At 39.4% G+C, this 23,859-nt stretch overlaps 1 protein-coding gene across 1 annotated transcript in view; it reads right to left on the bottom strand.

The window, feature by feature from the left end:
- Positions 1-23,859, bottom strand: part of ttc3 (tetratricopeptide repeat domain 3) — a 76,694-nt gene that overhangs the window by 17,264 nt on the left and 35,571 nt on the right. The window contains 12 exon segments of the mRNA XM_055645131.1: positions 15-154; positions 2,470-2,619; positions 3,844-3,912; positions 4,998-5,916; positions 6,884-7,039; positions 7,621-7,703; positions 9,933-9,989; positions 13,134-13,180; positions 14,391-14,642; positions 19,085-19,396; positions 19,702-19,838; positions 20,816-20,880. Coding sequence (XP_055501106.1) covers positions 15-154; positions 2,470-2,619; positions 3,844-3,912; positions 4,998-5,916; positions 6,884-7,039; positions 7,621-7,703; positions 9,933-9,989; positions 13,134-13,180; positions 14,391-14,642; positions 19,085-19,396; positions 19,702-19,838; positions 20,816-20,880 — 2,387 coding nt within the window.

Raw genomic sequence — 23,859 nt, 5'->3', positions numbered from 1 at the left:
CTAATTTTACTTACATTTGATTCAGCTCAGCAAGAGATCTAACTTTGAGTTTGAGTTTTTTTAAGGTTTCATTATTTTCTCGCTTTTCATGTAGACTCTTCTTAATTTCACTTTGCAAGACGTGACGAACTGAGTTGAGCTCAGATTTTAGAAGCTGCACAGAGAGAATTTACAATTTAGAAAACGTCCAACGTGCTGTGATCATTAAGTGCTTTGTTGATACTGATTAGCAACATGATTGATGCAGGAGCAGTTTACTTTTTATATATGTAAGAAGCCTAACAGCATTTACATGGCCAACTTTATGCTACTGCATGCATAGAAAGATTTTTAAATTCAAGCAATAAAATCGTACAAAAATTGACAGAAAATCAAATGCTGGAAATACTCAACATGTTGGACAGTATTAATAAGGCTGTTGCTCTTTCATTAAACCTGGGAAGCATTCCAAATTTGTAGATGACGAGAACGAAATGAGGGCTGAGATAATCGAAAGAAAGGTCTTCAAAGGATGGAAGCCAAATGATAAAATAAGCAAATATTAGGCAAGGCATAGATAAGGTGGAAATGGGACAATTAAACAAGAGGCCTGCCTGGAGAGCTCAGAGTCATTGAGGTTGGGAACTAGTTTTTGGGCCAAACTCATCCATGCTTACCAAGATGTCCATCAGAGCAAATCCCATTAACCCATATATTCCTCTAAATATTTCCTATCTATGCACCTGCTCATGTGTATTTTAAATGTTGATATTGTTCTGGCCTCAACCACTTCCTCTGGGTAGCTCGTTCCAAATACGCACCAACCTCCATGTGAAAAGGTGCCCCTCAAGTTCCTTTTAAATATTTCCCCTCTAACTTTTAAATCCAAGCACCAGGTCCAACAATAGACCCAATCTCTGGGCAGACGCGAGTCCGAGTTATTGATCCAAGGTATTTTTGAATAGTTATCACTATAACACTGCATCTAACATCTAAAACATTTCCAAATGGATCGGAACTGTAGTCAACCAATAGTGTGTGTAAGGGGTATGATTTTGGTAGGAAAAATAAGAAAAATGCATATTAGCTAAATGGTGAGAGATGAGAGTTCTGATGTACAGAGGAATCTGGTGTCCCAGTACATGATTCACACCAGGCTAGTAATTGGTGCATCACCTATTCCTGTCCACAAATGCAATGATTTTGTTTTGTTGCCAAGGGAATTGACAACAATGTTATTAAATGTTCACGTTAGGAGTAGAATGAGGCTATTCGGCCCATCGAGTCTACTCCACCATTCAATCATGGCTGATCTCTGCCTCCGAAGCCCATTTTCCCATTTTCTCTCCATAATTCGTGACACCCGTTCTAATCAAGAATTTGTCTATCTCTGCCACTGACTTGGCCTCCACAGCCCTCTGTGGCAAAGGGTTCCACATATTAACTATCCTCTGTTTGTAGAAGTTCCTCCTCACCTCCTTTCTAAAAGAAGGTCCTTTAATTCAAAGGCTGCGACCTCTGGTCTTAGACTCTCCCACCAATGGAAACATTATTTCCATATCCACCCTATCTATGCCTTTCATTATTCTGTAAGTGTCAATGAGGACCCCCCACTCAACCTTCTAAATTCTAGTGAGTCAAGGCCCAGTGCTGTCAAGTGCTCACCACATGCTTGAAATGTTTGAAGACGAGAGATATTTTTAAAGTGCTACATCCTGCCCTTTGTATTGACTTTATGCTTACATAGATTAATAAGCATTAGGAATTATGCAAGATAAGTAAATTTGGATAGAACACAAAACTGAGGTATTCGTGAGAGATTTTAACTTTTCCAACATTGACTGGATCACTCACAGGGCTTGGACAGGGTGAGGTTTGTTAAATTTATCCAAGAAAGCTTCCTTAATATATAGCGAGCCCTAGTAAAGTTGATGCACCACTTTACTCCTTGCATTGGAACTGGGTAAAGAACTTGGTATAATTACCAAGGAAAATTTAATTGAGTACTTTCTGCAGGTCCACCACCGATTTTACAGCAACTGAAGGTTCATTGCCTCCTTTAATCAGGGCAAAGTCACAAGAGCGCACTTGAAATCCCCCCAGCTATATTCCCCCCCCCCGGAAATGTGGCAGCCAATCTCAACCTCATTGGGACTTCCGCGCCGATCGGAGGGTTGAATTTTCCCGTGGCTGGCAGATGCGTTCCCATACCGATTTCTGCAGCAAATCAGCGAGTTGAACTTGCTGCCTGTGTTCTGGAATTATGGGCCAGCTGAAGCCAGCAGATCGGTTCCCATAGCCGACCTCCGAGGCTGACCTTACGGGCCGGCATCTCGGCTCTTCAGTGGCCTAGGAGGACCGTTCCGGTAAAGTTAGACTCCTCTCGGAGGCCGTGACCTCTGTGGGTCTAGCAAAAAGGATAATCCAGAAAGGCTCTGGAATCAAAAGTGCCAGACAATCAGCGGTGGACCTGTAATATAAAACGGGTACCTCATTTTTTTGTGTGAATTGAGACATCCTTTCTTCAAGAGTAGTAATTTCATTCTTGCTGCGCTTTGTAAGCTGATCATATTTTTCTTCTGCTTCTTGTAATTGTTGCTGGAGAACATTATGCTCTTTCTCAATCCTCAAAATATCACCCTATAAGACACCAAGACAAATAATTAGATTTAAAAGCAATAATATTGGACATGCCATTCTTTGCATGGAATCTATATAACTAAAATTCTCATCTTGACCTCTTCCTGTCTGCGCTGTATATTAAATTTAGAAAGAACGCTACCACATCTTACACAGTCCTCCTCCACTGAGGCAGCCACAAGGATTTTTTTTCCGATCGATGAAAAATAAAAAAGTTATGAGTGTTTAAGAAATCTTGAGATCAGCTGATTGGTCCTCTCGCCTGTCAATCACGACAATGAAGGTAACGCCCCTTATGGGGGAGGGTGGGAGGACTATAAAATCCCGGTTGCCTGGATGCGAGTCAGTCACTCTGGAAGATCGCGAGGGAGAGTCCACAACTGTGATTCTAAGCTGTGAATTAACTGAACTGTGAGTCTGCAATGTACTTGCAATAAATGATTTGATAGCCCTTAATGACAATGCAATTTGGTGGCCTGCTCTCTGCTTGAAATGCTATGAAATTGAATTTGGTGGCCTACACTCCGCTCGAAACGCTATGAAATTGAATTTGGTGGCCTGCACTTTGCTTGAAATGCTAGGACATAGAATTTGGTGGCCTGCACTCTGATTGAAATGGATTTTCAAGGAATAGCCGCGAGTGAACTGCCAGCCCATCAGCCCTGAGTGAGTGAACTGCCAGCCCACCAGCCCTGAATGACTGATCTGCCAGCCCACCAGCCCTGAGTGACTGAGCTGCCAGCCCACCAGGCCCGAGTGACTGAGCTGCCAGCCACACCAGGCCCGAGTGACTGAGCTGCCAGCCCAATAATCCATTCAGCCCACAATGTCCATACTAGCTCTCTGGAAACCAGTCCCTTCGGTCCACACCCATACTAGCCCGAAAGCCCCCCCCCCCCACTGGTCACCAATATTGGAATTGGTGGAGAAGTGGAATATTGCGTTGGGGGACCAGGCCTCCCGTGTGAACATGGGATCCAACGGGTCCCACTTAATCTAGTATTAAATGAAGATGGACTTAAGAAATCTACTTTGCAGAATGAGGCTTCTCTCAGTTTCTATCTTTCATATCCTTTATCAAAAAGATGGTCTTGTTTGGACATCTATTCCATTAGTTTTTAAGCGATCCAAATTTTACACCTTGATCATAATTGAATTCACCACTAACAAGATGTCCTTTGAAAGGGAAAATCACAATGCTGATGTGCGTGTTTACTCATTTACCTGTTGATTTTCAAATGGTTGAAAAGGATCAGTATTGCTTTTGGTGTTACATAAAGATTCCCGATCAACCTGCAATTAATCAAAACGTAAATATTTTCATTAATAGGTACCAAATCAGAGAAGAAAAAACCCTCTTTTTAAAACCCTTTTTATTGGAGCAATTTTGGCTATAACTGGGTAAATTCCTTCCCAAGGCTCCAAAACGCTGGAATCCGTTATCCCATCCAACTCTCCCATAATTTAAAGAATTGTAAAAGTCAAACATAGAATCATTGCAACTACATTTTCTCATTTAATATATCACTATTCCTATTCTATTGACTCTTAATGACCTGACTGGTCCCGTTGTTTTGGCAATAACTAGACACAGAAGCCCCCGTCATGAGACAAGCTGAGCTGTGTTCATTATTAGTTTATTTCGCAAGGTATTCTATTCAATCCCTAGATTTCAAAACTTACTTCACCATTAGTATTTGGAACCAATCTTCTCCCACAATATTGGCGGAATTGAACATTTTTTTTGAGAAGGGTGTCCAAAACTGATGGATGAGCCCTGAATAACCCTAATCTTTTCAATAGAATGGTATTCTGTTGGCGTACCCACCTTCAAATTTTTTTGTTTTGTTTTCCCAAAAATCAAGATAGTGACTCGCATAACATCATGCTCCCATATTCAATCTCTCCTTTGCTAAATTCAGTTTTATTCATCGTGTACATAACAAATCAATAAATAAAAATTTGCTCTAGTCTATTTTTAAGGGCACCATTTTCACCAACCTAGCATGAAGCAAATACTACATTCCAAATAGTTGCTGTGTAGAAACATCTGGTTCCCCACATCATCCTTCTAGCATTCACGTTAACTTAGTATCCCTGAATCATTTGCTGTTGGAAACAACTCTTTCAATTGGAGATCTATCCCCAAGTATATCCTGAATAGATATCTATTGTTCTTAAATACAATATTAAAATAAACTTTAAACACTCTTACTACTTCTGAACCTGTAGTATAGATCCTAATGTTTTACTCTAAACTTCTCCCTTAATGAAAACTGCCGCAGAACACAATGTACAATAATGATTATTTTGGGTCACATTTCTGGTCTCATGTGCAATGTTTTTAACCAGTTGAAAAGAACAGTATTCCTCCTTACCTGTACGGCAATGGTCCTCAGTAATGAGCATTGTTTATTTTCATGCTTTTTATTATTATTATTATTATTGTATTTTACACTGCCCAGCTTGTTTGATGCTCCCTTCGAACTTTCTGTCACAAAACTGGCACGAGGTACCTCAAGTGTGCCTACGGCTGCTGCATTTTTACCACAAGACGGAAGCTTCATATTTTCTATTTCATTCATTACAGGATCACTCCCTCCATTAAGAGAATGAAGCTGATTATTTGAATTAGTAACAGGTAGGTTTAATTGTTGTATGGGGAAAACCGGGATTACTTGTGATGTGTCAGTCACAGTATCGGATGATGGATCGCCACAGAATGATGGATCGAAAACTGGTGAGCATTCAGAAGCACTTAAGTAATGTTCGTTCATTGGATCTCTAGTCTTCAAATTATGTTCTGATGTGATGGCTGAGTTATAAATCATTGGATTATGCATATACCCATCATCCGTTGAAATATTACCTCCCAGTTCACTATTATAATGTAAATACTCTTGATTTTGTGGTTCATATAATGAATTTATATTTGATGTCAATATATATGAATGACCATGAGATAATGGCATGAATTCTTTAGCAGCAGGATTGAGAGGAGCCACTGGTCGCAAGCTTTCAATAGAAATTTCATCTGAGTTGGTCTGTGATATTTTTGTGCTTCTGGTTGCTGCTTTATCATTTCCAGTCAAATTCTCCAATTGTACTGCGTGCTTCGCGAGTCCAATCACACCTTTGTTCATCACAAATCGCAACGAGCCCATAAGAAATGATTTCAAACCACCTGCCATTCGCACCACATCCTGAGCCTCTGGTGGGAAGTTTTCAAACTCGCCTACCAATAGTGAGTCATCAACTTCCAGTGGACCATGTTCATTCAGAATTTGGGCAAAGTAACTAGGAGAAATGAGAGTGGAGTGACGTTATAACATATTGCGTGATGCATTAATTTGGTTTAGGATCTAACACGCATTAATACTGCAATTGTGCCATAAAGTGAAAATACTGGATCTGCACAAAATGACAATGGGTAAAATATAGATTATTTAAGGTTCAGGCTGTGCTCTATCAGAACCTATTTCTGAACTCCAAGGTCCCATTTATTCTGAAGAAGGTGCATCAAGATATTTTTCCTCTCATTATCAACTGATTTAAGGCACACTTACAGTTTTTACTTTTTGATTTTGATTTCCAGCATTTTCTGTCTTCTCTATCCCATTAATACAATGTAAATGTACTTCATCTCATATTATCCATTCTCAAATGGCAACCAACAAGATTTCATCTTTAAGACCGAGTGAACACATTTTGTAGAAATTGGAATTAAAAAGGGAAGTGGATCAAAGGCAAATGAATTAATTTGAGGTCTAGATCATCCTTGATAGCACATAACTTGAATGTAGACCAGGAATTGTAGATTCTGGTTTACAAAAACAAAAACAGAGCTGGTGTAACTCAGCAGGTCGGGCAGCATGTACGGAAAAAAATGATAAGAGATGTTTCAGGAGAGGAGATACAAAGAAATGCCGATGTAGGTTTACGAAAAAAGACAAAATGCTGGGGTAACACAGTGGGTCAACCAGCATCTCTGGAGAACATGGATAGCAGATGTTTCCGGTCGGAACCCTTCTTTAGACTGAGCAGACTTTTTTTTTTAATTAAAAGTTCGAATGGCCTGCTTCAGTTCCAAAGTAAATGTTTGTTCTTTCCCCCAGACTAAGCAGATCTCCAGTTCACGAAGCTCGAACGATATCTCTCAAATGAGCTAAAACGGAAGATTAGTTTACTTTTAATGCAATACTACTTTGGCATTTCAAAAAATGCTCCCTCCAACCTAGGTGTGGTTAAATGAAATAGTACTTACTCATATAAATTTTCACAAGTTGGGTCCGAGCTATTGTCGAGAAGTTGCTGGTAACGACTACCAATTGAAATATCATCGTACATATCTTCAAATTCCTCCATTTGCTGATAAAGATAGCTTGGTACTGTAAAACCATCTGCAGAATTCATTGGCACCCTATTGGGAAAAATCACCAGCAAAGAATAAGATACAGTTCCAGTGTCATTAGGATACAAGAAAAGCAAAATATTCACACACAGCTTAATTATCAGCAGTTTCTATAAAATCTGATGAAATCCCACATTAAGTTCACTAGAAATACAGAATTCAATTATTTCCCCTCTACCAACCTTGAGTCGCGGGAATAAAAAGACAAAGAAATTTGTTCTTAAACAAAATGCATAATACAATATAGCAAGACACAGAAATCAGCTACTGAGATTCAGTACAATTTAATGAAATAGAAATAAATTTACTTCAATGAAAACAATGGAATCAAACTGCACTCCAGTCAAGAGCACGTAGTTGACCCTGGAGCATAGGTGGGTCTCCATTCACCATGGCGGGACAGAGAGAACTCCATAACTTGCATTGTTGTGAGGACAGCATTTTATGCACCATGAATCAACCATTAATCAACCAACATGAGCAGTATTTACCAAACTTCTACGGACAACCAATGTGCTTTTTAAATCAGCTTATGCTTTTCTCCAAAGGTGCCATTTAAATGCATCAAAAGGGGATCTGGAGATACTTACAGGTTGCTATCATCTGAGTTTACTTCATCATCATCCTCTTCACGAGTCCCACTTCCAAGCATCCCAGGTAGAAGGATCACAGTCTGTGAATTAAATAGGGTTTAGTACATCCATAAAGACAAAAATACAAGGTCAAAGATTACAAATACAAAAGTCTCAGCAAGTACAGCATTACAACTTTGTTTTTCAGTAAGACAATGAGAATGAGAACAAGGTTTTTGGCCCTCAGAACCTTCTGTCATAATAGTCAAGAAGGAGCGGCCAGTATGCGACTCGTCCTTGATTATGCTGCTGGCTTTGCAGAGGCAGCTTGAGGTATAAAAGGAGTCAATAGAAGGAAGGTTGGTTTGTTTGATGGTCTGGATTGCGTCCACAATTGGCTGCAATTTCTTGGGGTCTTGGATGGAGGTGTTCCCAAACCGAGCTGTGATGCATCCCGATAAAATGCTTTCTACATTTTCCTAGAAGAGGCGCAGTTCCTCACAATTTGAGAAAGTCAGATGTACAGTGCCCTCCATAATGTTTGGGACAAAGACACATCATTTATTTAATTGCCATTGTGCTCCACAATTTGAGATTTGTAATAGAAAAAATCCAATGTGGTTAAAGTGCACATTGTCAGATTTTAATAAAAGCCACTATTATACATTTTGATTTTACAGCTGTGTTTATACATAGTCCCCCCCCCCCCCCCCCCCCCCCCCCATTTCATGGCACCATAATGTTTGGAACGCAGCAATGTAATGTAAATGAGAGTCATGTTTAGTATTTTGTTGCATATCTTTTGCATGCAATGACGGCTTGAAGTCTGATTCATGGACCACCAGTTGCTGGGTGCCATCTCTGGTGATGTTCTGCCAGGCCTGTATTACAGCCATCTTTAGCTTGTGCTTGTTTTATGGGCTAGTCCCCTTCAGTTTTCTCTTCAGCATATAAATGACATGCTCAATGGGGTTCAGATCGGGCGATTGACTTGGCCACAAGAATTTACCATTTTTTAGCTTTGAAAAACTCCTTTGTTGCTTTAGCAGTATGTTTGGGATCATTGTCTTGCTGTAGAATGAACTGTCGGCCAATGAGTTTTGAGGCGTTTGTTTAAACAGATAGGATGTGTCTATACACTTCAGAATTCATTTTGCTACTACCATCAGCAGTTGTATCATCAATGAAGATAAGTGAGCCAGTACCTTCATCAGCCATACATGCCCAGGCTATAACGTGTTTCACAGATGAAGTGGTATGCTTTAGATCTTGGGCAGTCCTTCTCTCCTCCATACTTTGCTCTTGCCATCACTCTGAGATAAGTTAATCTTCATCTCATCTATCCACAAGACCTTTATCCTGTGGTTTCTCTTTTAGTACTTCTTGGCAAGCTGTAACTTGGCCATCCTATTTTTGCAGCTAACCAGTGGTTTGCATCTTGCATTGTAGCCTCTGTATTTCTGTTCATGAAGTCTTCTGCAGACAGTGGTCATTGACAAATCCACACCTGACTCCTGAAAGGTGTTTCAGATCTGTCAGGCAGATGTTTGGGGATTTTTCTATATAATAGAGAGAATTCTTCAGTCATCAGCTGTGGAGGTCTTCCTTGGCCTGCCAGTCCCTTTGAGATTAGTAAGCTCACCAGTGCTCTTTTTCTTCTTAATGATGTTCCAAACTGTTGATTTTGGTAAGCCTAAGGTTTGGCTGATGTCTCTTAAGTTTTATTCTTGTTTCTCAGTCTCATAATGGCTTCAACTTTGGTCCTCATGTGGATAAACAATAATAAAAGTTTCTAAGGGTGATGGAAAAGACTGGAGGAAAGACTAGGTGCTGAGAGCTCTCTTATACCAGCATTAAGGAGACAAGTAAATACACCTGAGCAATTACAAATGCCTATGAAGCCATGTGTCCCAAACATTATGGTGCCCTGAAATGGGGGGTGACTATGTATAAACACAGCTGTAATTTCTACATGGTGAAACCAAAATGTATCAAAATTGCCTTTAATAATATCTGACAATGTGCACTTTAACCACATGTGATTTTTTTTTTCTATTACAAATCTCAAATTGTGGAGCACAAAGGCAAATAAATAAATGACAGGTCTTTGTCCCAAACATTATGGATGGCACTGTATACTCCAGTTTTGACAACTTCAAAACGAACTATCAGAAGACAGTGCTGAACTCCATAATTGTGAACAATTGTGAGATAGCCCAATAATTTGCTGGAAAAATTCTTCAAAAGGAGGATATTCGACATTCTCACATGGATACCAAAGGAGAGCAAAGTGAATATTAAATGGTGATCAATGATCAAAATGTACTAACCTTGGAATCTTTTAACTTTTTTTTTCTGTTTCGGATTTTACTTTTAAGGCCAGAATTCTGCAGGAAAACCAGATAATTCAACAATTTGCAGTATAGGGCAGTGGAATTAAAAATTGTCACAAAGCACTTATGTTGTGTTATCTTTCAATGAATGGGAGTCCAAAAAGTGTAAAACATATTTTGAATAATAGTTTAATGTACCAAAATCCTCAAATGTTGAGTGTTTTTGTTTGTTATTCCTAAGTATTAATACAACTTTGTGTCCTATCTTACTGAAAATGTGTCTTTGCATGATGTAACCCAGCGATAACTACAAATAAGTACAATTTGTTCACTGGAATTTTTGTTGCATTTCTGCAGTTGTATAATTTCTTAACGATCTCAGCTAAAAGTAGAACCTGGAGATGTTTTGCATTTGCTTTGTCTGCTTATTGTGGAGTGATGTCATACCAATTCTGAGCTGCACTGCATTGCAGAAACGAGTGTTCAGCCTCTCCTGGCTCAATTGTAAAAGAACAGTGGTAATACAGCCCAATCACGCAATTTTAAAGTGTCATCATACAGTACAAAGGACAATACAAATCAGGAACAAAATGGTCCAATCTCATGTCCTACGTTAATTCTACCAAGGTTTACATTTTTCCTTATATTGTTTCCAAATTACTATAATTTGTTCATTATCGTTCACTCAACAGTCCATTCCACACATAGCAATGCCACAAAGTATCTTCATTTAGAAACATAGAAAATAGGAGCAAGAGTAGGCCATTCGGCCCTTCGAGCCAGCATTCGATCCCCCCCTCCTCCCCCCTCTGACTGATCTTCCCCCACCCCCCGAAAAGTGCACTACTGCTACTGTATATACAAATATATATTTCACTGTTCCATTATTCTGTGTTCGCACTTCTGGGTGAGATGCCAACTGCATTTCGTTGTCACTGTACTTGTACACTGCACAATGACAATAAAGTTTGAATCTGAATCTTCAATATGATCATGGCTGATCATCCAAAATCAGTATCCCATCCCTGCTTTATCCCCATATCCCTTGATTCCATTAGCCCAAGAACTATATCTAACTCTCTTGAAAACATCCAGTGAATTGGCCTCCACTGTCTTCTGTGGCAGAAAATTCCACAGATTCACAACTCTCTGGGTGAAAATGTTTTTTTCTCATCTCAGTGCTAAATGGCTTACCCATTATTCTTACACTGGTTCTGGACTCCCCAACATCGGGAACATTTTTCCTGCATCTAGCCTGTCCAATCCGTTACGAATCTGTCACGGTGGCGCAGCGGTAGAGTTGCTGCCTTACAATGCTTGCAGCGTCGGAGACCCGGGTTCGATCCTGACTGCGGAATCGTCGGTGCTTTCTATACGTAGTTAGTACGTTCTCCCCGTAACCACATGGGCTTTCTCTGAGATCTTTGGTTTCCACCCACACCTCAAAGACGTACATGTATGTAGGTTAATTGGCTTTGTGTATGTTTAAATGTCACTATTGTGTGGAGGATAATGTTAATGTGCGGGATTGCTGGCCGGTGTGGACTTGGTGGGCCTGTTTCCTTGTTGTATCTCTAAACTGAAAAAAACGAAACTAAATTTTATATGTTTCTATAAGATCCCCTCGCATCTAAATTCCAGTGCATATAAGCCCAGTCGATCCATTCTTTCATCATGTCAGAGCCGCCACCCCGGGAATTAACCTGGTGAACCTGCACTGCATTCTCTCAATAGCAAGAATGTCCTTCCTCAAATTAGGAGACCAAAATGGCACACAATACTCCAGGCGTGGTCTCACCAGGGCCCCGTAGAACTGCAGTAGGACCTCCTTGCTCCTATACTCAAATCCTTTCACAATGAAGGCCAACACGCCATTTGCTTTCTTCACTGCCTGCTGAACCTGCATGCTTACTTTCAGTGACTGATGTACAAGGACACCCACGTCTCGTTACACCTCCCCTTTTCCTAATCTGACACCATTGAGATAATAATCTGCCTTCTTATTCTTGCCTCCAAAGTGGATCACCTCATATTTATCCACATTATACAGCATCTACCCACTCAACCAACCTATTCAAGTCACCCTGCAGCCTCATAGCATCCTCCTCGCAGCTCATCCTGCCCCCCAGCTTTGTATCATCCTCAAACTTGGAGATGTTACACTTAATTCCTTCGTCTAAATCATTATAGATATTGCAAATAACTGGGGTCCCAGCACTGAGCCTTGCGGCACCCCACTAGTCACTGCCAGTCATTCTGAAAATGACTCGTTAATTCCTACTCTTTGCTTCCTGATTTGATTGTCATCTTCCAAGATCATCTTAAGAATTTTACACTGACAATTCTATACTGAACATATTGATTGTGCATCACATTTACACTTTTCTAAAACTCTGTGCCAATGATGCAGATGCATTTAAAACCTTTGTGGCTCAGACTTAAAACCTAGACTAGGCTTTTATTTAAATACAGTTTACAATATTTAAAAAGGAGTGCTGCCCTGTTCACCATATAATTTTTGATAAAATACAATAGGTGCAATGGACTGAATGACCTATACCTGTGTCCATTTCTTATCTTGCATCCCTTGATCATTAAATGTCCCTCAACCCATCCTAAAAGGTTGATCTGGTCATTACTCTATTTCTGTTGGTTGAAAATTATTTTGGAAATTGGCTGCCAGGTTTCTCCAGAATACAAAAAACCAATGAACTCTATATGTACTTTGGAATATCTTGAAGATAATCACAGTTACTTTTAATAAATAATGTGAGATTTCTTATCAACTGAAAGGAAATCTCAGATCATTTATTAATATAGTATTTACAGTGTAAATATATCTGCTTACTTAAGCTTCAGATTCAGATTCAATTCAGATTCAATTTTAATTGTCATTGTCAGTGTACAGTACAGAGACAACGAAATGCATTAGAGACAACAAAATTTCTCTCATTACTTGGTTGCCTAAATCTGTCCATTTAGTTACCAGTTACTGTATCTTTTCCAAAAACTAGCTGAAGTTACCAATTATCTGAAAGCAATTTTACATGTCTTGCCAGGTGGAACAGACCAATATACTTGATAATGAGCAAGACACTGCAGTAACAAAATGGTCATCTAAAAGGTAACTTTCATATTTCAACTTCAGATTTTATATTTTACAAAATCCCAAATGGAAAGTTTATAGGGCAAACTTGCAGATAATTCTTCAATTTCTTGCTTCTTCAATACGGTACAAGGAGCATCTAAATAAAAAAGAACAATTTTATAAATAAATTTTCTCAAAAAAAAATCAAACAAAAATAGCAATATGATAAGAATCAACAATGGAACAAAATTAAATTTGCCATGTCAATATCACATTTACAGAATTGTTATATATCGCAGTTAAAATAGCTACAAAAAGGTATTCACAAGGTACTTTCCTCCTTTCTGTTCCAAAAATAGTAAGACCAAAGTAATTTTTATTCCCATCCATGTTACATGTATGGTCCCGAACACTCCGTTATGATACTTCAGGTACCATAAGGTGTTTTTGTGTTTTTAAAGGGACACCACAAAAAGGAAATAATGGGCAATTCTTACAGCAGAAGTACAAGGTTCAGCAAAGCTATGTTTGGCATGGAGTAGATGGACACCAAATGAAAAAGTTTTCCGACCCAATGACAAAACAGCAAACTTTAACACACCAATGATGAATGGAAATAAGATTGGGAAAGATTATTTGATACTGCCTCTCTTATATTGCAATCAACATGACCTCCTGAGACTCATTATTCAACATATCCAATCAACGCAGAGTGACAACTGAGAAGGCACATAAAATGTTCATGAACTTGGCTAAGTCGAAAACATGCAAAATAAAGGTGAAGTCTAAAGGGTACTGTACTTTGGTTATCAACTCATGGACCGCAAAGCTGAGTTCTGATCTCCAGGGAGGTTTTACAGGGCTATTCACTGGAGTAACAAGGAGCAGAATGGGAGATGGGAGAAGAATGGATAAATGTAGACTTTTCAGACTGTATTTCAGATACAGCCATAAATTAAAAGCAAGTAAAAAGTCTGCAATATTATTTTGAATTCAGGTAACAAAAATAGGATGAAGGAGGTGTTTAAATTAGTGAAAAGGTAAATTTAAGAATAATGAGGATGCATTATGGACTATAGACAACATTTTGAATGAGGTCCTGGGTCAAGTAGGTTTGGAATCGATTCAGTAACAAGCTGATACGAGGGGGATTGCAATCTCATTCTTTATAGTCGAGACTTCTTTCTTCATCTGTAATTATTGTGAACAAAACCCTAATTCAAAGCCACTTTTCCCTCTTTGCTCTTTCCACAATATTATCGAATTTCTAATTTAAAATTCAATACATTTCTTTAAGAATTTGACTGGTCATGTAATTAATGCCTTTAGTAATGTTGTAAGTACATGCACATTAATCAAATACATACCCATTGCATTAAAATATTCATCCAAAGGATTATGCAGGGAAGGGAATTGCTCTCTTTTCTCCTCCAACATCCAGATAAAGCTGCGGGCTTTTGTGGGCGATTCCTGTTTCAATTGTTCGACAATTTCCTTTGTGCTATTATACATTGTTAGATCAATTTCAGATGCTTTGAGTAGGTTTAGTAAAGAGTCCAGGTCCAGTTGCTCTATGAATTTGGAATAACGAAGCATGAACAATCCTGCTGCTTCACGGCCTGCAAAAGAAAAATGACTGTGGAATAAAGCTGAAGACTGATGATCTCGTACAAATTATCTACTGGAGTCAAAGAGCTACACAGCACTGAAACAGGACATTCGTCCCAACTCGTTCAAGCTGACCAAATTGCTTAATCATGCTAGCCCCACATACTTGGCCTACATCACTCCAATTGTTACATATTCATGTAGCTGTTTAAGTGCCTTTTAAAGACTGTAATTGTACCCGCCATTACCAGTTCCTCTGGCAGCTCATTCCACGTACATACCTCCCGGTGTATGGATAAACTTGAACCTCGGCTCCCTTTTTTCATTTATCTCCTCCCACCTTAAACCTATGCCCTCTGGTTTTTGACTCCCCTATCTTGTGCTAAAGACTGATTATTCATTCACCTTATCCAGAGGTAGTCAAGTAGTCACACTGAATTTTCACTTTGGCACAACTTGTCCATGCTGGCAAAGATGCCCCCCATCTATGTTAGTCCCACCTGCCTGCATTTGGCCCATATCCCTCTAAACATTTCCAATCCATGTACCCGTTCAAATGTTTTTTAAATGTTGTTAGAGTAGCCTTCTCAACTACCTCCTCAGGCAGCTGCTTCCATAAAACCACTACCCTCTGTGTAGAAAGTTGCTCCTCAGGTTGCTATTTAATTTGTCTCCTCTCACCTTAAACCTATGTCCTCTGGTTTCAAATTCCCCTACTCTGGGTCAAAGACTCTGTGCATTCACCCTATCTATTCCTCTCATGATCTTATACACCTCTGTAAAATATCCCCTTAGCCTCCTACGCTCCAAAGAATAAAGTCTTAGCCTGTTCAACCGCTCCCTATCATTTAGGCCCTCGAGTTCTGGTAATATCCGTGTAAATTTTCTCCGCATTCTTTCCAGTCTAATGGTAGGTTTAAAGTGACTGATTTAACAATCATCATGGACTTTGAGCAAACCTCCAAAAACTGCAGTCAGCTAAAGGAAATATCGCTTCCTGGAGCATCCTAGGAAGACGTGATAACTTTTCAATTTTTTTTGTTTTGGAAATGTGTCATTTTGATGTTAACAAGCACAATCATTACATTAAAATGAAACATGCTAATTACCCTCCACAATAATCATGCTTGTTATCTATGATTGCCACTTTTAATCATTTCTGAAGAAGAAATGGTAAATTACCGAAGCGTTGTGAAATGTAATTGCAATACACTTCCAACTAAATATAACCACTTATATGCAGACTTGGGGGTCATGACGGCATGAATATGAACACAGATGAAGGAATTATTTTTCTCTCTAGGGATGGTGCCATTAGAAACATCTTAGTACTACTTGTGTAGCATGCAGGCCATTCAGCCCATTACATTCATGCTGATCAGTGGACACCCATCCTCATTAATCCTACCCTCCAACACTTGGCCATAGATTTCTATGCAAAACAACCATGTGTGCATCTACATTATTCTGGAATGATATGCGACTCTGCTACCACCACTGACAGTGTATTCAGATACTTATCACTCTCCAGGTAAATACAGTTCACCTCAGATCCATTCTACATCTCTCTCCCCTTACGCTAAACCTATATCTTCCCGTTTTAATTAACTCTGATATGGCGAAATGTTTGTTGCAGTCGACCCTATCAATATTTTATAAACCTCAATAATGTCCCTTCTTAACTTCCTCCACTTCTGGGAACACCAATTTAGCTTCTCCAGTCTCTCCTCCTGATTGAATAACTCAAGTTTAAAAAACATCCTGGTGAATCTCCTTGGTGCTCTCTCCAATGATGTCACATCCTTCCTACAGCCATAAGTGATAGGAGCAGAATTAGGCAATTCGGTCCATCAAGTCTACTCCACCATTCAATCATGGCTGATCTGTCTCTCCCTCCTAACCCCATTTTCAAGCCTTCTCCCCATAACCCCTGGCACCTATACTAATCAAGAATCCATCTATCACTGCCTTAAAAAATATCCATTGGCTAGGCCCCCACAGCCTTCTGTGGCAAATAATTCCACAGATTCACCAACCGCTGACAAAATTAATTCTTCTTCATCTCCTTCCTGAAGAAGCATCCTTTAATTCTGAGATCATGACCTCTGGTCCTTCGAGTGGAAACCTTTCCACATCCACTTTAACCAAGCTTTTCACTATTCGGTAAGTTTCAATGAGGTTCTCCCCTCATCCTTCTAAACCCAACCAAGTACAGGTACAGGCGTGCTGACCAAAACTCAAGCTGAGGCTTGTCCAAAGTTTTATAAAATGTGTATAATATCTTTGCTCTTGCCTTCAATGTCCCAGGTAATCAAGGCTGGTATCCCACATCCTCTCTTAAGTACATTAGTTACCCTCCACTGTCATCTTCGAGGATATTTGTACTTGTACACCAAGGTCCCACAATACCTCCAAGGATCCTATTGTTCATGGTTGATGTCCAAGTCTACTGAGGACTCCAAATTGCATTACATCTAGCAAGATTACACTCCATATACCACTTCGCAGCCCATTTGACCCACATTGCCATCATCTTGTAGCCCAAGATTATTCTGCAGTCAACAGATGCACCAGTCTTCGTGCTATCTGCAAATGCATTGATCATCGCTCCTACATCCACATTCAAATAATTCACATATTGCAACCAGCATTGCTCCCAGCACCGATCCAATGAAACATCACTAGTTAGAGGTATCTAATAAACAAAAAACAACTCTCAACCGTTACCCCGTCTTCTGTTGCCTAATTAGCTTTAGATCCAGTTTACCAATGTGCTCTGGATTCCACATTTTAACATGCAGTTTTTTTTTTAAATTTCTCCATTTCATCATTGCTCAAATTAACTTCCTGGAGAGATTTCAATTTCAGCATATACAATATACAGTGTCCACCATAATACTTGGGACAAATACCCAAATTTATTTATTTGCCTCTGTACTCCACAATGAGATTTGTAATCACATGTGGTTAAAGTGCACATTGTCAGATTTTATTAAAAGGTATTTTTATACATTTTGGTTTCACCATGTAGAAATTACAACTGTGTTTATACATAGTCCCACCATTTCAGGGGACCACAATGTTTGGGACTCATGGCTTCACAGGTGTTTGTACTTGCTCAGGTGTGTTTAATTGCCTTCGTAATGCATGTACAGGAGAGCCCTCAGCACCTAGTCTTCCACTACAGTCCTTCCGTCACCTTTGGGAACTTTTATTGCTGTTTATCAACATGAGGACCAAAGTTGTGCCACTGAAAGTCAAAGGAGCCATTATGAGACTGAGAAACAAGAATAAAACTGTTGGAGACATCAGCCGAACCTTAGGGTTAACAAAATTAACTGTTTGGAAGAAAAAAGAAAGCACTGGTGAGCTTACAAATCACAAAGGGTCTTGCATGCCAAGGAAGACCTCCACAGCTAATGACAGAAGAATTCACTCTATAATAAAGCAAAATCCTCTAACACGTGTCCGACAGATCAGAAAAACTTTTCAGGAGTCAAGTGTGGATTTGTCAATGACCACTGTCCGCAGAAGATTTCATGAACAGAAATACAGAGGCTACACTGCAAGATGCAAACCACTAGTTAACCGCAAAAATAGGATGGCCAGGTTAGTTTGCCAAGAAGTACTTAAAAGAGCAACCACAGTTCTGGAAAAAGGTCTTGTGGACAGATGAGACGAAGATTGACGAAGAGTGATGGCAAGTGCAAAGTATGGAGGAGAGAAGGAACTCTCTCCTTCAGCAGCCACACATGCGTTATGGCATGGGCATGTATGGCTGCTCAAGGTACTGGCTCACTTAACTTCATTGATGATACAACTGCTGATGGTGACAGCATAATGAATTCTGAAGTGTATAGACACATCCTATCTGCTCAAGTTCAAACAAATGGCTCAAAACACATTGGCCGGCGGTTCATTCTACAAGACAATGATCCCAAACATACTGCTGGAGCAACAAAGGAGTTTTTCAAAGCTAAAACATCATTGTCCTATCTGGGACACATGACAATAAACTCTCTTGAATCATAAGCTAAATTTGGCTGCAATACAGGCTTGGCAGAGCATCACCAGAGAAGACACCCAGCAACCGGTGATGTCCATGAATCGCAGACTTCAAGTAGTTCTTGCATGCAAAGGATACGCAACAAAATACTAAACATGACTACTTTCATTTACATGACATTGGTGTGTCCTAAACATCATGGTGCCCTGAAATGGAGAGGAGAGGGGGGAGACTATGTATAAACACTGCTGTAATTTCTACAATGTGAAACCAAAATGTATAAAAATGTGCATTTTAACCACATGTGATTGTTTTTAATTACAAATCTCAAATTGTGGAGTACAGAGGCAAAGAAATAAATGATGTGTCTTTGTCTCAAATATTATGGAGGTAACTGTAACAGGCTGTGTACATACATATACATTTTTGTATGTTTAATGGCATTACCCGAATCATTTAGCCAGTTAATCCAATCTAACAGTTTGTTGTCAACTTCTTGGCATTTTGTAAGCGTGAAAAGGAACACCCTTGTCTTTACTCTGTTATTCTTCTGCACAATGAGGTCAAGCAGTTGATCCATAACTTGACATGGCTTGGAGGCATCAGTAGATAGCATATCGCAGTCCTCTTTGCTTAGAACATGCAAAGATAGCAGTTCTTGAAGTAGAGTTGAAACATTCCAACTTCCAGATATTAACTTTTCTTTGTTTTTAATTATCAACTGCAACATTTGATCACCAAAAGGATTCCAGGAATGACCTGTTTATAAAACGAGACCAAGGAACAAAATGAAGCAACATGCATTTGATATATTTTACATCCTGTTGGAATTAAATACACTATACTGGACTACATTACGCAAAATTCAATGAATTTCTGAACAACAATATACTTTTCACTTAACTTCTCCATCAAAGTAACATTGTAACCGACCATAATTAACCTGAATTCAACATATTAACGTTTCTCCAACAATTCCACCTTTGCAAGACCATTTATTAAGACATGTAACAAGTCCTAGATCATTAGGTGAAGCAATTTTGAATCAGGTATTGACTTCTTACCAGTTTTAGAATTGGTTTCTTCAGTTTTAATATTCTTTTCAACATTTTCTTTACTTTGCTTTTCGGCATTGTATAGTGATGCTTTTCTTAATTTTCTTGTTTGTTTACGATCTTCTTTAATCTTTAACTTCACAGCACTAGAAATATAAAACAAATCAGATTGAGTAACAGTGGCAGGCACAAGGACTGAAGTCAGAAAACAGCAAGCAATGGCTATTTGATGTTCAAGAAGGAACTGCAGATGCTGGACGATCGAAGGTACACAAAATTGCTGGAGAAACTCAGCGGGTGCAGCAGCATCTATGGAGCGAAGAAAATAGGCGACGTTTCGGGCCGAAACCCGGCTATTTGATGACTGGAGTTCAAATGAGGAAACGAATCAAGAAAATCAATATTGAATGAGAGCAAATGGTAACCTGATTAAGGGAAAGCCCTGCAGACAAAATACTTAATATGTTCAAACCCATTTCTATTAAGGGGAAATAAGTGGGTGAGTGGAAGATATTTAACTTTGAAAGTGTTAATACTGTGAAAATTGTGTCATTTAACTATTTCTGACTTATGCGGGTATTTATACAAGCTAAAGTTTAAAAAAAAAGGGCAACATCACCAGTTTATAAATAGATGGGAATCAAAGTCATGCAATCACATTTAACCTGCACAATCTGTAAAATAGGAAAATTTACCGCTTTCCTTTTTCCCAGCTGCTGCCTAAACTGCAGAACCTTCCCAGCATTTCCTGGTTTTATTTCAGATTTCCAACATTTGCAGCTTTTTGGGGATTTTCATTACCGAATGTGTAACCTTTCAACATGATATCAGATAAACTCTGTGAACTTGAGAAATGCACCAAGCTCAGGTTTAAAAATATCTGCACTTTATTTCAAATGTCAGGTGACAAAAAGTCAATTCTTTATCATCAAATACTTTAATGGCAGTGGGCGTTGGACATTTACGCTTAACCATTGGGCATTTTTCAACCCTCAGGTGAAAATAAATAAGGGAAGGTAATGGGGATTTGTAAATAGGCTGCAAATTTCTATTTACAAATATATTTAAAACAGCACTGTAGGGAAATCTATTCTGCAAACTGATATGAAAAAAAGAACATTACCTTGAGCATTTCTGTTTAACAACTGTTTTCAAAGATCCTTTGTTTTTCATTATTTTAGTCACAAACTGAAAAAGCAACACATTTAACATTTAGCAAGGACAAAGATGTTCATTATTTTAAATTAAATTGTGGGTGTCCATCATTTCAAAATGCAATCAAACTTCAAAAAATGTTAAAGCAATGTTTTGATCCTTTAATTATTACATATTAAAATAACAAAGGTTTTTAATATACCATTTCAAAATGGTAATTGAAACCTAATGGGGACATAAAAGATTCCAAGAAATCGACAAATTAAATGCCAAGAGCTGGGTAATCTAGAAACAGAAGGTATAATCTCTAGATAAGCAGCTGGCAATTTAAGATCAAATGTGAAATGTCTTCAATGAGAAGATTGTTAATCTTTGGAATTCTCTGGTCCAAGGGGCCTTGGATGTTCAGTCACACGCTCAGTATTCAAGTTTAAGACAAATAGATACTTGGACAGGAGAATTAAAGTATCACAATAATTGAGAGAAATGAGAGAGAGAGAGACGTCAACTGATTCTCATTCTGCAGTTTCTGCCTGAACTGAATATATCCAGTATTGTTCTAATTTAGATTTCCAATATTGGTCCACTTTGGGTCCAGTATGTATGCACTTTCATAAGGTCAGCTATTTTTTCATGGATCACCTATCCAAATGATGGAGAAACCTCCAGCAGTTACATGGTCTACCTTAGTATTGTCAAAGGTGGCACCAAGGAACTGGCAGACCTCAGCTGTACCTAGACGGCAATGTGAAGAGTCACCGTAATAGGAACTTGCAAAAACAAGAATTGCTAAAAATTACAGCTAATGTCCCCTGTTAATCTATTTTCAGTTTGCCTTTGAGGTCTTTCACCTTCAGCCACTATAATACCTGGGAAAGACACAAAAAGCTGGAGTAACCCAGCGGGACAGGCAGCACCTCTGGAGAGAAGGAATGGGTGACGATTCGGGTCGAGACCCTTCTTCAGACCCTAAACGTCACCCATTCCATCTCTCCAGAAATGCTGCCTGTCCTGCTGAGCTACTCCAGCTTTTTGTGTCTATCTTTGGATTAAACCAGCAGTTGTAGTTCCTTCCTACATAATACCTGGGATCTCTGTTTGACTGTAGTGTTAGGTGATGAATAAACTGACGAAGAACCAATCATTATTTTGGTTTATTTATATGGTTCCTCTGGACTAATTCTGGAAGATTCTAGACAATGCCCCCAAATTGGAAAATGGCCAACCAACTGGCAGAGTTCTCAGAGGAAACAACTAGGCAACAATTCCCCTTTTCCAACCAATATTCCAATTGAGTCTAGAATGAGATATTAGTCAGATTGAGTTAGGATGGCAGATTTCCTTTCCTATAGGACATTGGTGAACCAGATGTTTTGGATCTCTTCACTTCAGATCTATTTCACTAAATTGATTTAGTTGCCCGAGCTCGCAATCTTAGGTCTGATCTCATATTTCCTGCTCATTAAATCCAAGCCTGTGGATCGGTGGTTGAGTACATTAAGAAAATACTGCACTCCTTCCCATTCCTTTCCCTTTATCTTTCCAAAATCTTATGTTTTTAATCTATAACTTGCACTCTCTGCCCACCTTCCCCCCCTCTGTGTCCACGCATGTCCCTCTCTGTGCCCCCGCGTGTCCCTCTCTGTCTATCCCCCTAGCTCCTCTAGTTGGGGACTATGCGCGAGTGGATACGGCGGGGCATGGGGTAAAAGGAGTGAATGAATAATATTAATATAATATCAATTGTGGCGGTTAGTGTGTGTGTGGGTGGCGGTGTGTGTGTGTGTGTGTGTGTGTGTGTGTGTGTGTGTGTGTGTGTGTGTGTGTGTGTGTGTGTGTGTGTGTGGGTGTGTGGGAGTGTGTGTGTGGTTAGTGTGAGTGTGAGGCCGCATGCCGCCCCAGCCCTCACAACCGCGCGTTGAGGGGAACAAGGATCCAACGGGTCCCACTTGGTCTAGTTGATTATAAACCTGAAACATTAAAAGTCTCTCAGTCTACAAATTCTGCCTGACCCAAGTAAGTCCACCACAATTTTAATTTCAGATTTTCAGTATCTACTTGTACACTCTCATAAAGTCATGTATCCCTCAATGAGACCGAAGACTGCACAAACCAAACAATTCGCACAATCCATCATTTTATCAGTGGATGCAAGATGAAATTTGGGCTAAAGAACCCCCTCACTTCCACGCCATGTCCATTTCTGAGGCCATTGGGATAATGCCAGTTTCATACATACCAAAGTTGGTGCTCAAGAAACAACACTTGTTCTATGTTCCTCAAAACTGCTAATTTCCCCAAATTTGCCACAATGGGATTATTGGGCAGCCATTACAACATTACCCAATGGCCACCAGCACAATCACTGGACCTGTATAACCCAAGCCCTGGATGAGAGAGTTGTGGAAAGGGGGAAGCGAGTTAAGAAAAATATAACCAGCATCCAAGGTTTGGTTGCTTATTTGATTCTCATTGGTTTTGTTTCTCCTTCTGGGAGGAGATATTTTGCCACCAACTCTTCACTCAATGCTACTCATTTGCTGATGTAATTAATCCAATAGCCTAACAACGAGTAAGATCTTAAGAGTTCAATAACGTAATTGTTAACTACAATAGGAGAAAAGGAACTTATTTTACCAAAAGTGGTACAAAGAATAGCTGCACAGATCATAAACTATAGCATTACTTTGATATTCAGTCATAAATCCCACGGAATCAATGATCATTTGTGGCTGATCTGGCACTCTGGTGTCAGGATAACAGCCTCTTGAATGCCACAAAAACTAATTGTGGACTTTTAGAAGGGCTTAACATCCGAGGATGTACATGCCACTGGAGATAAACGGGACTACTGTGGATAGGGTGAGCAGCTTAAAATACCTGGAGTCCACATCAAAGAGGATTTGTCATGGACAACACACACTGCTGCACTGGTGAGTAAGGTAAGGCAGCGCCTTTACCACTTCAGGCAGCTGAGGAAATTCAGAGTCTCTCTGAGGATCCTTCAGTGCT

Source organism: Leucoraja erinacea, chromosome 13 (genome assembly GCF_028641065.1).
Source record: "Leucoraja erinacea ecotype New England chromosome 13, Leri_hhj_1, whole genome shotgun sequence".
Taxonomy (NCBI): Eukaryota; Metazoa; Chordata; class Chondrichthyes; order Rajiformes; family Rajidae; genus Leucoraja; species Leucoraja erinaceus.
This window is presented reverse-complemented; position numbering and strand designations above follow the sequence as displayed.